The following is a 14708-nucleotide window of genomic DNA, read 5'->3' as shown; positions in this document are numbered from 1 at the left end:
TTGCATTTACATAAACCGCGCCCCCGGACAGGCATTAGAATGGACACGCCCCCCCGCGCTGGCGCCTCGGCGGCCAGGCCCCCCCTCCGGGGACCTCTCATTAGCATAGACCACGCCCAACGAGGAGTGTCTTTTGACAGACCGCGCCCGTTGCCCGTACATTAGAGCAAACCGCGCCTCGTGCGCTTTGTATTAGCATAAACCACGCCCATCACCTGTACATTAGCGTAAACCACGCCAAAACGTCGCGTATTAGCATAAACCCCGCCCCGAGTGGCAGACCGCCGGTTCTGAGGCTTAATTTACATAAACCACGCCCCAACGCGGACCAGCGTCGACCCCTAGACCTAATCTACGTCCCCCCCCCCCCGCGGTGTTAATTAGCATAAATCGCACCCCCGCGCGGTGTTCATTAGCATAAACCACGCCCCAAACGCAGCGGCTCAACGGCGACCCCTCATTTGCATAGACCACGCCCCGGCGTCGCCGCGCAGTCCTCGCGCCCGCTGGGCGGCGCCGGGTCACGTGACGGCGCGCGGGGTCACGTGAGGCGGCGGCGGCGCCGTCATGGCGGCGGCGGGGAAGGAGGCGGAGGCGCAGCGGCTCCTGGGCGAGGCCGAGCGGAAGGTCCGGGGCGCTCAGTCCTTCCTCGGGGGCCTCTTCGGGTGCGTGCGGGCCGCCCCGGCCCCGGGAGCGCCGCGGAGGGCGAGGCGCGGCGGCCTGAGGGGGGAGAAGGCGGGAAGGGGGACGGACAGTGGTGAGGGGCCAGCGGGCGGCGGCGGCGATCGGGCGGCGTTTCTCCCTCGGAATCGCCCCGGTCCCCGCTTCTCCCAGCCCAGATCCCTCCCCGACCGCCCGGGGTTCTCTTTGCCCGGCCCGGTCTCGGCCAAACTCCTCCCGTTCCCTTTTCCCCGCCCCGAATTCCGCTTTTCCCAGCCCGGGCCCCTCCCAGCTCCTCAAAATCCTCCCCCGTTCCCATTTTCCCACCTCCCGCTCCCCGAAACGCCCCAGAGCCCCCAAAATTCCCACAAAACCCCCGGAATTCACCCCAAAACCCCCCAAAATTCCTATTAAAAACCCCCAGAATTGCCCCCTAAATCCCCGAAAAATCCCGAAAATTCCCCCAATCCCCCCAAACCCCCAAAATTCCCCCCAAAATTTCCCACAAAAAGCCCCGAAATACCCGCAGAACCCCCAAAAAAGTCCTCAAAACTGCCCCGAAAATCCCCCAAATTCCCCGAAAATCCCCCAAATTCCCGAAATTCTCCCCGAGGCCCCCCGAGGCCCCGAAATGCCCCAACCCCCGGATGTCCCGTTGTTGTTCCAGGGGCTCGTCCCGGCTGGAGGAGGCCTGCGAGAGCTTCACCCGCGCCGCCAACCTCTTCAAGATGGCCAAGAACTGGAGCCGTGAGAGCCCCAAATCCCCCTTTTCCAGCTCCCGGAATCGCTGGAAACGCTCCCCAGCCTCTGGAGACCCCAGCCACCCAAAACTCCTCCTCCTCCCCCGAAAAAGAAATTCCCAGGTTTTGGTGACACCCCCAGAGAACGGGGGAATTGGTTTTCCTGCTGTTTCCAGCCCTTTCCGGGCGATCCATCCCGTCGATAAATTGAATTTTCCCCATTTTCCGGAGGCTGGGGCCGCGTTTTCCCGCTCAGCGATCTCGGAAATCCCGTCGATGAACAAACCCCATCGATCCTGTGGATAAACCCCGGCCGTGAATTGTCTAAATGCCGTCAATACGTTGAATTCCCCCGTTCCCAGAGGCTGGGGCCGCCTTTTCCCGCGCTGCCCGGCTCCAGCTGCGGCTGCAGAGCAAACCGCGTGTGTAAACCCCGTCGGGAACGCTCAGCAGTGATTAATAACCATCCGTATTTGTAATTAATCCCCGTTCCCAGAGGCTGGGGCCGCCTTTTCCCGCAGTGCCCAGCTCCAGCTGCAGCTGCAGAACAAACACGACGCCGCCATGAACTTCGTGGACGCCGGCAACGCCTTCAAGAAGGCTGATCCCCAGGGTGAGGGGAACTGGGGGGAACTGGGCGAGAATTGGGGATTTTGGGGGATTTTGGGGGGTTTGGGGGATGGGGCTGGCGCTTCAGGTGGGATCTGGGCGGGGTCCTGGGAAATTTTGGGGAAATCGTGTCAAAATCCCGTTAAAATCCCATTCAAATCTCATTAAAATCCCATTAAATTCCACCCCAATCCCGTTCAATTCCGCCCCGATCCCGTTAAATTCCACCCCAGTCCCGTTAAATTCCACCTCAATCCCGTTCAATTCCGCCCCGATCCCGTTAAATTCCGCCCCGATCCCGTTAAATTCCGCCCCGATCCTGTTAAATTCCACAACAATCCCGTTAAATTCCGCCCCGATCCCGTTAAATTCCACAACAATCCCGTTCAATTCCGCCCCGATCCCGTTAAATTCCGCCCCGATCCCGTTCAATTCCGCCCCGATCCCGTTAAATTCCTCCCCAATCCCGTTCAATTCCGCCCCGATCCCGTTAAATTCCGCCCCGATCCCGTTCAATTCCGCCCCGATCCCGTTAAATTCCGCCCCAATCCCGTTCAATTCCGCCCCGATCCCGTTGAAACCTCCTGAAACCCCCAGGAAGTTTCCTGAGATCCCTTTGGGATCCTTTTAGTTCTCTTAGATCCCCTCAAGATCCTTTTCCCTCCCAGTGAATTTCCCAAAATTCTCCCCAGACCTCCCCCAACCCCCCAGAGTTCCCAGATTTTTGCCAGTTTCCCAGTTTTCCCTGGGAATTCTGGGCTGCAGTTGGAATTCCGGGGCCGGCAGATGGGGCCCGGCTTGGGGCGGAATTCCTGCGGGGTTTGGGCAGAATTCCCAGCTTTTGGGCACAAATCCCAGGTTTTTGGGTGAAATTCCCGGGTTTTCGGGCAGGATTCCCATTTTCTGGGGCAAAATTCCCTTTTTTGGGCAGGATTCCCACAGGGTTTGGGCACGGATCCCGGGATTTTGGGCAGAATTCCCGGGTATTTACGCAGAATTCCCTTTCTCCTTGGGCAGAATTCCCACTTGTTGGGGCGGAATTCCCGCCGGTTTTGGGCAGAGTTCCTTTCCCTGGGCAAAATTCCCGGGTTTTTCGGGAAAATTCTCTTTCTTGGGGGGGCAGAATTCCTGGTTTTTGGGGCAGAATTCCCACGTTTTTGGGAACAAACCTCAGTTTGTTGGGTGGAATTTCTGTGGATTCAGGCTCCGATCCCGGGGATTGTGGGATTTGATCCCGAGGATTGTGGGATTTGATCCCGAGGATTGTGGGGTTTGATCCCGAGGATTGTGGGGTTTGATCCCGAGGATTGTGGAGTTTGATCCCGAGGATTGTGGGATTTGATCCCGAGGATTTGGGGGTTTGATCCCGAGGATTTGGGGGTTTGATCCCGAGGATTGTGGGATTTGATCCCGAGGATTGTGGGATTTGATCCCGAGGATTGTGGGGTTTGATCCCGAGGATTTGGGGGTTTGATCCCGAGGATTGTGGAGTTTGATCCCGAGGATTGTGGGATTTGATCCCGAGGATTTGGGGGTTTGATCCCGAGGATTTGGGGGTTTGATCCCGAGGATTTGGGGGTTTGATCCCGAGGATTGTGGGATTTGATCCCAAGGATTTTGGGGTTTCATCCCGAGGATTTTGGGATTTGATCCCGAGGATTGTGGGATTTGATCCCGAGGATTTGGGGGTTTGATCCCGAGGATTTTGGGATCTGATCCCGAGGATTTTGGGCCCCATTCCCATTGTTTTTCCCGGATTTCCAGAGGCCGTGAACTGCCTGCTCCGAGCCGTCGAGATCTACACGGACATGGTGAGACGTTCCCGGGGATCCTTTGGGACTGGGGGGGATTTTGGGATTTGGGGTTTTTCCCATTCCTGGGGCAGCTCCGGATCCCTTGGGATCTCTGTCTTTCCCAGAGTTTTCCCATTTCTCCACAGAACATCCCCGTTTTCCCACGGAATTCTTTTCCCATTTTCCCCACGGAATTATTTTCCCGTTTTTCCGTGGAATTTTTCCCATTTTTCCAGCCAATTTTCCCATTTTTCTGTGAGTTATCCCTGTTTTCTCTGCTGTTTTCCCGTTGAATATCCCCATTTTTTCCCCGAATATTCCCATTTCGCCATGGAATATTCCCGTTTTTCCCGGAATATTCCCGTTTTTCCCCGGGATTTCCCGCTTTCCCTGGATTCCCCCGTTTCTCCCCCAGGGCCGTTTCACCATCGCGGCCAAGCACCACATCGGCATCGCCGAGATCTACGAGAGCGACCTGCTGGACGTGGAGAAGGTGAGAGATCCCTGGGAACTCCCAGGAAATCCTGGAAAATCGGGCCGGGAAAGGAGCAATTGGGGGGATTTTTCCGGGATTTTTCCGGGATTTTGGGGGATTTTTCCAGGATTAATTTTATTTTTCTGAGATTTTCTGGGGGGATTTTTCTGGAACTTTTGGGGGAGTTTTCCGGGATTTTTTTTTTCCCTGGGATTCTCTCGGCTTTTTCCCGGATATTTTTGGGATTTCTCTGGGAATCCCTCCCAGCCCAGCCCCGGGCAGATGGAGCAGATGGAGCGGGGGCGGAATCCGGGAGCAAAATCCAGGAACAAAAAAACCTGGAAAAAAACAAAAACCCAGGAACAAAAATTCAGGGAAAGAAATCCTGGAATGAAACCCGGGAGCAAAGAAATCCCGGGAGAAAGCCGCGAACCGGGAGCAGCGGGCGGGCTTGGAGCTCTTCCTGCGCTTTCCTGGGAGGCAGCGGGGCTCTCCAGGCGTTTCCCCGTCGCATCCCGATTCTCCCCAGTTGCGGCACATTCCCGCGACCTTTTCCCCGCAGGCCGTGGCGCACTACGAGCAGGCGGCCGATTACTACCGGGGGGAGGAATCCACCAGGTACGCGCAGATCCCCGATTCCGGCTGATCCCAAACGGATCCCGGCCCGACTCCGAGGGGTCCCAGAGAGATCCCACCCCACATCCCAACGGATCCCCGATTCCGGCTGATCCCAAACGGATCCCGGCCCAAATCCCAATTTCCAACAGATCCCAACCCCGCTGGATCCCAAAGGATCCTGACCCTGACAGATCCCCCAGAGCTCAGCGGGTCCCAGCGGATCCGGGAGGGGCTGGGGGGGAATTCTGGGATCTGGGAGGTTTGGGGGGGATGTGGGCTGGGATTTCCCAGATTTCAGGATGAATTTTGCGGGTCCTGGCCGAGATCCGGGGGATTTCTGTGGGATGCGGGGGATTTCTGTGGGATCCGGGGTTCTGCCGGGCGTTCCGAGCCCGGCCCCAGCCCGGATTCCCAATTCCCAGCTCAGCCAACAAGTGCCTGCTGAAGGTGGCGGCGTTTGCGGCGCAGCTCGAGCAGTTCCCGCGAGCCATCGACATCTACGAGCAGGTCTGCCCCTCCTCCTCCTCCTCTTGTCCTCCTTTCCCTGCTTCTTCATCATTTTCCCTCCTTTTCCTGCTTTCTTCCCTCTTTTCTCTGGTTTTTCCCTCCTTTTCTCTCATTTCTCTGGGTTTTCCCTCCTTTTCCTACTCTTTTTTTTCCCCTGATTTTCCTGATTTTTTCCTGCTTCGTTCTCTCTTTTTTCCCGCCCTTTCCCTCATTCCTCCCGCTTTTTTCCCCCTAAATTTCCCGGAACGCCGGGTTCGATTCCCTGGCATTGTGGGGTTCGTTCCCTGGATTTCTGGGCCGCGGGCATTCCCTGGATTCCCAGCCTGGATCCGTGTTCTCCCGTTCCCAGGTGGGGGCCGTGGCCATGGACAGCCCCCTGCTCAAATACAGCGCCAAGGAGCATTTCTTCCGGGCCGCCCTCTGCCACTTCTGCGTGGACATGCTCAACGCCAAGGTGGTTAATTAACGACGGCCTAACGAGGGGCTGGGTGGGCGTTAATTAGGAATTGGGGACCGCGGGGAATTTGGGAATGGGGCGTTTCTTCGGCCGCCCTCTGCCGCCTCTGCTCGGCGCCAAGGTATTCGTTAATTCGTTAATTGGGGCCTAATCGGGCTGGTTGGGAAGGCGGGAATTTGGGAATGGGATGGGGGATGGGGAGTTTCCCACCCCACGGTCCGAATGCATTCTCCCGTTTCCCGTTTCTCCCCGTTCCCCCGCCGCCCAGCTGGCCGTGCAGCGATACGAGGAAATGTTCCCGGCCTTCTCCGACTCCCGGGAGTGCAAACTGCTCAAGGTCAGCCTTCCTCCCCTCCCTCCTCCTCCTCCTCTTCCTCGGGGCTCTGGGGGGAGCAGGGAGGCTCCCAGCCTTCCTCCTCCTCCTCCTCCTCCTCCTCCTCCTCCTCCTCTCCCTCCGCAGAAGCTGCTGGAGGCTCACGAGGAGCAGAACGTCGACGCCTTCACCGACGCTGTACGTGGGGAACCCCAAATTCACCCCAAAATCCGCCCCAAAATTCACCCCAAAATCCGCCCCAAAATTCACCCCAAATTCCGCCCCAAAATTCACCCCAAATTCACCCAAATCCACCCCAAATCTGCCCCAAATCCACCCCAAGGTTCAGCCCTCACAGTTTCCCCGAGTCCTCTTCAAATCCCCCAAATCCAGCCCAAACTCGCCCCAAACGTCCCTCCAAATTCACCCCAAATTCTCCCCAAACCTTCCCCCAGTCTCCCCAGAATTCCTCCCCAAATTCCCTCCCAAATCCTCTCAAACCCCCCTGAAATTCCCGGATCTCCCATGAAATTCCTCAAATTTCCCCCCCAATCCCCGAATTTTCCCGGAAATTCCCGAATTTCCCCGAATTCCCCCCGATCCCTGCAGGTGAAGGACTTTGACTCCATCTCCCGCCTGGACCAGTGGCTGACGTCGCTGCTGCTGCGGATCAAGAGGAGCATCCCCGGGGAGGAGCAGGACCTGCGCTGAGAGCCCCCAAAATATCCCAAAAACATCCCGAAAAATGCAATAATCGCTAAAAATATCCAATATCCCCGGGGAGGAGCAGGACCTGCGCTGAGAGCCCCCAAAATATCCCAAAAACATCCCGAAAAATGCAATAATCGCTAAAAATATCCAATATCCCCGGGGAGGAGCAGGACCTGCGCTGAAAACACCCAAATTAACCCCAAAAACGCAAAAAACCCCAAATCTCCAGGGAGGAGCAAGATTTGCCCTGAAAATCCCCCCAAAATGCAAAAAACCCCCAAAATAAAAAATTCCAACAGGCCCAGGGCGGAGCAGGATGTGCTCTGGGACACCCCAGAAATCCCCCAACCCCCCCGGCTTTGAGCCTGCCCGACCTTCTGGAACATTCCTGGTCGCCCTCCTTGGATTTCCCCCCACAATTAAATATTTAATAGAAATCTTTTGGCATTTGGGGCCACATCCGAGTTTTATTTTTTTTTTTTTATTTTTCAGGTGGGTAAAGGGGAGGGGTTGGGTCGGTTTCCCCCCAGAAATTACGGAAATTCCCAGAATTCCACCCTTGACCCCCAAATTTCCCTCCCTGACCCCAAATCCGTCCCCGCGCTCCCCACCCGCCATCGGCCACGCCCCCGGTCGCGGCCACGCCCAGTCCCCCATATGCGGTCATGCAGTCCGCGTCTCATTTGCATAGCCACGCCCCTTCCCCTCTCCGCCCGCAGCTCCCGTCGGGGCCATGACGTCACGCGGCGCGCCGCCCCGCCTGCAGGCCCCGGCCGGTGGGGCGGCCCGGGCGGTGCCTGAGGCGCCGCGAGGGCCCCGCCCCGGCGTTTGCCGGCGCCCGGCTCCCTCCGTTGCCGCCATGGCCCCGTGGGGCCGCTGCCCGCTGGTGGAGGACAGCTTCAGCCGCCTGGGCTCCCAGAGTAACGTGTACGGGCTGACGGCGCTGCCGGCGGCCGCGGCCGGGGCCGGGCCCGGGGGGCTCCTGGCCGCCGCCCTCAAGGGGAAGGTGCTGCTCTTCCGCTACCTGCAGCTGCGGCCGCGCCTCAGGCCGCTGGCGCGGGAGATGCAGTTCACCTACATCCCCGGTACGGCGGGCGGAGCGGGCCGCGCCTCGCCTCGGGGGTCCGGGGGGGTCTCGAGGAGATCTGGGGGGTTCCTGAGGGGGTTTGGGGGGGTTTGGGGGGTTCTCGAGGAGATCTCGGGGGTTCCTGAGGGGGTTTGGGGGGGTTTGAGGGGATTTGGGGGTTCTCGAGGAGATCTCGGGGGGTTCCTGAGGGGATTTGGGGGGGTTTGAGGGGATTTGAGGGGATTTGGGGGGTTCCTGAGGGGATTTGGGGGGATTTGGGGGGTTCTCGAGGAGATCTCGGGGGAGTTTTGAGGAGACTTTGGGGGGAATTTTGAGGAGATTTTTGATTTTTGATTTTTAGGGTTTTGGGGCGGTTTGATTTGGTTTTTTGGGGGGATTTTGGGGCGGGATTTTTGGGCGGGTTCTGGGGATTTTTCCGTTACTTTGGGGGGTGATTTGGGGTTATTCTGGGGGGTCCCTGACGGCCGCTGCCCGCAGTTGACGCCGAGATCGTTTCCATCGATTCCTTCCCCAAATCGCCCCCGCAGCGCGGCCTCGTGGTCGGGATCACCTTCATCAAGGTGCGCTGTGGGGGGCCGGCGGGATTTGGGGGGTCCCGGCGGGATTTGGGGGGCTCTGGGGGATATTTGGGGGGATTTGGGGGCTCAGAGGGCATTGGGGGGTCCCAGGGGGGTCTCAAAGGTTTCCAGGGGGTTTTTGGGGTGGGTTTGGGGGGTCCTGGGTTTGGGGGGGCTCAGAGGGGTCTCAGGCGGTTTTTGGGGGGCTCTGAGGTGATTTTTGGGGTCCCCCAGGACTCGGGGGACAAGCCCAGCCCCTTCCTGAACATTTACTGTGACTACGAGCCGGGCTGCGAGTTCGACCTCGACTCCGTGGCCCGTGAGAGACCCCGAGAAATGGGGCTGGGACCCCGAAAACGGGATTGGGGAGCCCAAAAGTGGGATTTGGACCCCCAGAAATGGGGCTGGGACCCCGAAAACGGGATCGGGGAGCCCAAAAGTGGGATTTGGACCCCCAGAAATGGGGCTGGGACCCCGAAAACGGGATCGGGGAGCCCAAAAGTGGGATTTGGACCCCCAGAAATGGGGCTGGGACCCCGAAAACGGGATTGGGGAGCCCAAAAGTGGGATTTGGACCCCCAGAAATGGGGCTGGGACCCCGAAAACGGGATTGGGGAGCCCAAAAGTGGGATTTGGACCCCCAGAAATGGGGCTGGGACCCCGAAAACGGGATTGGGGAGCCCAAAAGTGGGATTTGGACCCCCAGAAATGGGGCTGGGACCCCGAAAACGGGATTGGGGAGCCCCAGGTTGGGGTGGGGACCCCCAAAACTGGGGATTGGGCCCCAGAAGTGTGTCTGGGACCCCGAAAACGGGGTTTGGGACCCCCCGGAAGGGTCCCAGCCCCTCTTCCCCCCCAGAGAGTTGCCTGAACCTGGAGCTTCGCTTCACGCCCTTCCAGCTGTGCCACGCCCAGTGAGTGCCCAAAACACCCCAAATCCCCTAAAAGATCCCCAAAAAATCCCCAAATCCCCCCCGAATCCCCAAATCCCCCCGAATCCCCAAGTCCCCCCGAATCCCCAAATCCCCCCGAATCCCCAAATCCCCCAGAATCCCCAAATCCCCCCGAATCCCCAAATCCCCCCGAATTCCCAAATCCCCCCGAATCCCCAAGTCCCCCAGAATCCCCAAATCCCCCCGAATCCCCAAATCCCCCCGAATCCCCAAGTCCCCCCGAATCCCCAAATCCCCCCAGAATCCCCAAATCCCCCCGAATCCCCAAGTCCCCCCGAATCCCCAAATCCCCCCAGAATCCCCAAATCCCCCCGAATCCCCAAATCCCCCCAGAATCCCCAAATCCCCCCGAATCCCCAAATCCCCCCGAATCCCCAAATCCCCCCGAATTCCCAAATCCCCCCGAATCCCCAAATCCCCCCGAATCCCCAAGTCCCCCCGAATCCCCAAATCCCCCCGAATCCCCAAGTCCCCCCGAATTCCCAAGTCCCCCCGAATTCCCAAATCCCCCCGAATCCCCAAATCCCCCCGAATTCCCAAATCCCCCCGAATCCCCAGATCCCCCCGAATCCCCAAATCCCCCGAATCCCCAAATCCCCCCGAATCCCCAAGTCCCCCCGAATCCCCAAATCCCCCCGAATCCCCAAATCCCCCCGAATCCCCAAGTCCCCCCGAATCCCCAAATCCCCCCGAATCCCCAAATCCCCCCGAATCCCCAAATCCCCCCGAATCCCCAAATCCCCCCGAATCCCCAAATCCCCCCGAATTCCCAAATCCCCCCGAATCCCCAAATCCCCCCGAATCCCCAAATCCCCCCGAATTCCCAAATCCCCCCGAATCCCCAGATCCCCCCGAATTCCCAAATCCCCCCGAATCCCCAAGTCCCCCCGAATCCCCAAGTCCCCTGACCCGTCCCCGCCTCGGCAGGGTGCGGGTGGGCGAGCACCTGGAGACCGTGTTCCTGCTGAGCGGGAACGACCCCGGCATCCACCTCTACAGGGAGGTGAGAGGACCCCAAAGGCCCCAACTCCACCCCAGAAATCCCCCGGGAATATCCTCAGGACTTCCCCGTTTTCCTGGTTTTCCCCTTTTCCAGAACCCCGGCTCGCACCAGTTCGAGGAGCAGCCGGTCCAGCTGCTCTTCCCGGAGCTCCAGGACATCCCCAGCACGTACGGACCTTCCTCCTCCTCCTCCTCCTCCTCTTGTCCCTTTCTTCCCTGATTTTCCCCCTTTTTTTCCCAGAGTTTTCCTGTTTTCCCCCATTTTTCCCCCGTTCTCCCCCAGGGTCCTGTGGCTGTTCACTCCCTGATTCCCCATTCCCCGTGTTCCCGTTTTTTCCCGGTTTTTCCCGTTTTTTCCCCGTTATTTCTCCCCCCATTTTCCCAGCCTTCTCCGGCTGGCTGTCCACTCCCGGTTTTTCCCGGTTTTTCCCGTTTTCCCCCAGGGTCCTGTGGCTGGACGTCCGCTCCCTGCCCGGCTCCGGCCACCGGCTCTCGGCCCTCGGCTGCCAGAGCGGCTTCGTGCGGGCGGCGCGGGTGGACGAGGCCACCGGGGGTGAGAGGATCCCAAATCCCCTCAATCCCAAATCCCCGAACGCCTGAAATACTGAAACCCCAAAGCCGCTGAAATCCCCAAATCCTGAAATCCCCCGAACCTTAAATTCCTGAAATCCCCAAATCCCAAATCCCTGAATTGAGTGGACGAGGCCAGTGGGGGTGAGGCATTCCCTAAATCCTGAAATTCCCTAAGTTCCTGAAATCCCCAAATCCCAAATCCCTGAATTTCCTGAATTCCCAATTCCCTAAACCCCTGAGATCCCGATTGCCCAACCCCCTGAATTCCCCAAATCCCCAATTCCCTTTGACCCTCAGTTTTTTCCCGTTTCATTCCCTTTTTTTTGCCATTTTCCCACCTTCATTCCCGTTTTTCCCCTTTGGCCCGTTCTCTGCCCCGTTTTCGCAGCCGTCCTGCAGAGCTGGAGCGTGCAGCAGGACGGGCCCATCTCCACCGTGCTGCTCTTCCCGCTGCCCCAGGAGGGGAACGGTGAGCCGGCGGGAAAACGGGCGATCCCGGAGTTCCCCCGACCCGCGTTTTTCATCCCGTTTTCCCCGGGGATTCCCAGAGGACGCCGAGGATTCCTGGAGCCTCCTGGTGAGCAGCGCCCTGGAGGCCGCCGTGGTGTACCGGTGAGTCAGGAACGCCCAAAAAGATCCCCAAAAGCCCCCGAACGTTCCCCAGAATGTGGAACCTTTGGGAATTTCCGGAGGCGAATCCCGTCAAGGGGGGGAACGGCCGAAAACCAGGAAAAACTCTCAGGATTCGTTTTGGGGACTCCGGGGAATCTCGGGGAATTCGGGCAATTTCCCGGGATTCAGTGGCGGTTCTGGGAACTTTGCGTCCCCAGGCGGATCCTGCGGCGCGGGCTGGCGCTGCCCCTGGAGCTGCCCGGCAGCCGCGGCTCCGACGCCGTGCTCTGCGCCAAAGTCACCGACGTCGACTTGGACGGCCGCGCCGAGATCCTGCTGGGCACCTACGGGCAGGTCGGGGGCAATTCCCGGAAATTCCCCCAATTCTGGGATGTTCCGGAACGTTCCCGAAGGAGCCGCCCCCGAATTCCCCACGTTTCCTCCCCGAGTCCCGAAAACCCACCCCCTGGATGCTGGAGTTTCCTCCCCAGTTGTCCCTCAACGTTCCTCAATTTTTCCTCGTCTTCTCCTCAAATTTCTCCCCAGTTTTAACCTGGTTTTCCTCCCTAATTTTCCCAAATGCTCCCCAAATTTCTCCCCAGTTTCCCTCCAAATTTCCCCCAAATGTTCCCAAATTTCCCCCAATTTCCCTCCAATTTTCCCCCAAATTTTTCTGTGTTTTTTCTCCCACGTTCCTCCCAGATTTTCCTCTTCTCTCCCGGATTTCTCCCGCTTTTCCCCCGATCTCCCTCATTTTGCCCCCGGCCGCCTTCCTCTCCCGCAGGAGCTGCTGTGTTACAAATATTCCGGGGCCGATCCGGGGGGTCTCGGGCAATTCCTGCCGCTCTGGTCGCGCCGTTTCCCCTCCCCGCTGCTGGCGCTGGAGCCGCTGGACCTGACGGGGGACGGGCTGCGGGAACTCGCCGTCGTCTGCCTGGGGGGGCTGCACGTGCTGCAGGTGACGCCACATCCCCAAAATTCCCCAAAATTCCCGGCGTTTCAGGGCGTCCCCGGCCCCGAATTCCGGCGGTTTTCCCCCAAAATCCCGTTTTTCCCCGGGGACTTTCGGTGCATTTGGGGGTCTCCAAACCCCGGGATTCTCCTCCAGGTGAGGGGGAAACCCGAATGTGGCGTCCACCAAAACTGGGGGGGGTTCCCAGCCCTGGGCTCCAGAGATCTTCCCCAAATTCCAGGGATTTCCCCAAAAATTCTGGGATTTTATCTCAAATTCCAGAGCTTTTCCCCCAAAGTTCTGAGGTTTTCCCCGGATTTTGGGGTTTTTTCCCCAATTCCCTGGACTTCCCCCCAAATCCCGGCGTTCCCAGTGCCCGGATCCGTCTCTGGGGGCGGGAAGGGACTCCCCAAATTGGGGTTTTTTCCCCCAAAACCCCCAAATTTCCCCCAAATCTCTCCCTCAGCACAGCCTGGAGCCGACGGCGCGGCTGCTGCGGGAGCGGCTCCGCAGGGAGGTGCAGAGAAACCGGGAAAAAAACCGGGAGAAAAACCGGGAAAAATCCCAAAACCCGCGCCGGGAGGAAGAGGAGGAGGGGGAGGAAGGGCCGGGGGGTCCCGCCCCGCCCCCAAGAGCTGCGGAATCCCAATAAAAATATTCCCAAAAAACCCAAAACGGGTCCTGGTGTGGCCGGAATTCCCGGGGATCCCCAAAAAGGGTTCGGGGGGGATTTTGGGGGTCCCGGGTGGGTTTTTGGGGGGTCCCGGGTGGGTTTTGGGGGTCCCAGGTGGGTTTTTGGGGGGTCCCGGGTGGGTTTTGGGGTCCCGGGGGGATTTTGGGGGTCCCAGGTGGGTTTTTGGGGGGTCCCGGGTGGGTTTTGGGGTCCCAGGTGGGTTTTTGGGGGGTCCCGGGTGGGTTTTGGGGGTCCCAGGTGGGTTTTTGGGGGGGTCCCGGGTGGGTTTTGGGGTCCCGGGGGGATTTTGGGGGTCCCAGGTGGGTTTTTTGGGGGGTCCCGGGTGGGTTTTGGGGTCCCAGGTGGGTTTTTGGGGGGTCCCGGGTGGGTTTTGGGGGTCCCGGGTGGGTTTTTGGGGGGTCCCGGGTGGGTTTTGGGGTCCCAGGTGGGTTTTTTGGGGGGTCCCGGGTGGGTTTTGGGGGTCCCGGGTGGGTTTTTGGGGGGGTCCCGGGGGGATTTTGGGGGTCCCGGGTGGGTTTTTGGGGGGTCCCAGGTGGGTTTTGGGGTCCCAGGTGGGTTTTTGGGGGGTCCCGGGTGGGTCTTTGGGGGTCCCGGGGGGATTTTGGGGGTCCCGGGTGGGTTTTTGGGGGGGTCCCAGGTGGGTTTTGGGGGGTCCCGGGTGGGTTTTGGGGTCCCGGGGGGATTTTGGGGGTCCCAGGTGGGTTTTTGGGGGGTCCCGGGTGGGTTTTGGGGTCCCAGGTGGGTTTTTTGGGGGGTCCCGGGTGGGTTTTGGGGGTCCCGGGTGGGTTTTTGGGGGGTCCCGGGTGGGTTTTGGGGTCCCAGGTGGGTTTTTGGGGGGTCCCGGGTGGGTTTTGGGGGTCCCGGGTGGGTTTTTGGGGGGTCCCGGGGGGATTTTGGGGGTCCCGGGTGGGTTTTTGGGGGGTCCCAGGTGGGTTTTGGGGTCCCAGGTGGGTTTTTGGGGGGTCCCGGGTGGGTCTTTGGGGGTCCCGGGGGGATTTTGGGGGTCCCGGGTGGGTTTTTGGGGGGTCCCAGGTGGGTTTTGGGGGGTCCCGGGTGGGTTTTGGGGGGTCCCGGGGGGATTTTGGGGGGTCCCGGGTGGGTTTTGGGGTCTCGGGTGGGTTTTTGGGGGGTCCCGGGGGGATTTTGGGGGTCCCGGGTGGGTTTTTGGGGGTCCCGGGTGGGTTTTTGGGGGGTCCCGGGTGGGTTTTTGGGGGGTCCCGGGTGGGTTTTGGGGTCCCGGGTGGGTTTTTGGGGGGTCCCGGGTGGGTTTTTGGGGGGTCCCGGGGGGATTTTGGGGGTCCCGGGTGGGTTTTGGGGGGTCCCGGGTGGGTTTTTGGGGGGTCCCAGGTGGGTTTTTGGGGGGTTCCGGGGGGATTTTGGGGGTCCCGGGGGGAT

The 14708-nt window shown here is 59.8% G+C and overlaps 2 protein-coding genes across 4 annotated transcripts; both read left to right on the top strand.

The window, feature by feature from the left end:
• The first annotated feature begins 525 nt into the window (after positions 1–525).
• On the top strand, positions 526–7330 carry LOC136305020 (alpha-soluble NSF attachment protein-like). 2 transcript variants are annotated; one of them, XM_066208419.1, is made up of 11 exons: positions 526–665; positions 1328–1407; positions 1897–2013; positions 3774–3820; positions 4218–4295; positions 4840–4895; positions 5318–5402; positions 5752–5856; positions 6128–6196; positions 6320–6370; positions 6782–7330. In XM_066208419.1, the coding sequence occupies exons 1-11, from the start codon at positions 568–570 to the stop codon at positions 6881–6883; spliced, it is 888 nt and encodes a 295-aa protein (XP_066064516.1). In that variant the 5' UTR covers positions 526–567; the 3' UTR covers positions 6884–7330. The 2 variants fall into 2 exon arrangements, with proteins under 2 accessions (XP_066064516.1, XP_066064517.1); XM_066208420.1 differs by having other exon boundaries at positions 546–627.
• Positions 7331–7423: 93 nt separating this feature from the next.
• Positions 7424–13294, top strand: KPTN (kaptin, actin binding protein). Of its 2 annotated transcripts, XM_066208418.1 has the most exons (12): positions 7424–7968; positions 8448–8530; positions 8762–8846; positions 9387–9441; positions 10408–10483; positions 10577–10650; positions 10926–11035; positions 11444–11524; positions 11604–11667; positions 11886–12021; positions 12452–12625; positions 13086–13294. In XM_066208418.1, the coding sequence occupies exons 1-12, from the start codon at positions 7617–7619 to the stop codon at positions 13269–13271; spliced, it is 1476 nt and encodes a 491-aa protein (XP_066064515.1). In that variant the 5' UTR covers positions 7424–7616; the 3' UTR covers positions 13272–13294. The 2 variants fall into 2 exon arrangements, with proteins under 2 accessions (XP_066064515.1, XP_066064514.1); XM_066208417.1 differs by having other exon boundaries at positions 8762–9441.
• The last annotated feature ends 1414 nt before the right edge of the window (positions 13295–14708 follow it).

This window comes from Chamaea fasciata, unplaced genomic scaffold (assembly GCF_029207755.1).
Source record: "Chamaea fasciata isolate MVZ Bird 193981 ecotype frontalis unplaced genomic scaffold, bChaFas1.0.hap1 SCAF_246, whole genome shotgun sequence".
Classification (NCBI taxonomy): domain Eukaryota; kingdom Metazoa; phylum Chordata; class Aves; order Passeriformes; family Sylviidae; genus Chamaea; species Chamaea fasciata.
Note: the sequence above shows the minus strand (reverse complement) of the source record. Positions and strands in the feature narration are given on the sequence as shown.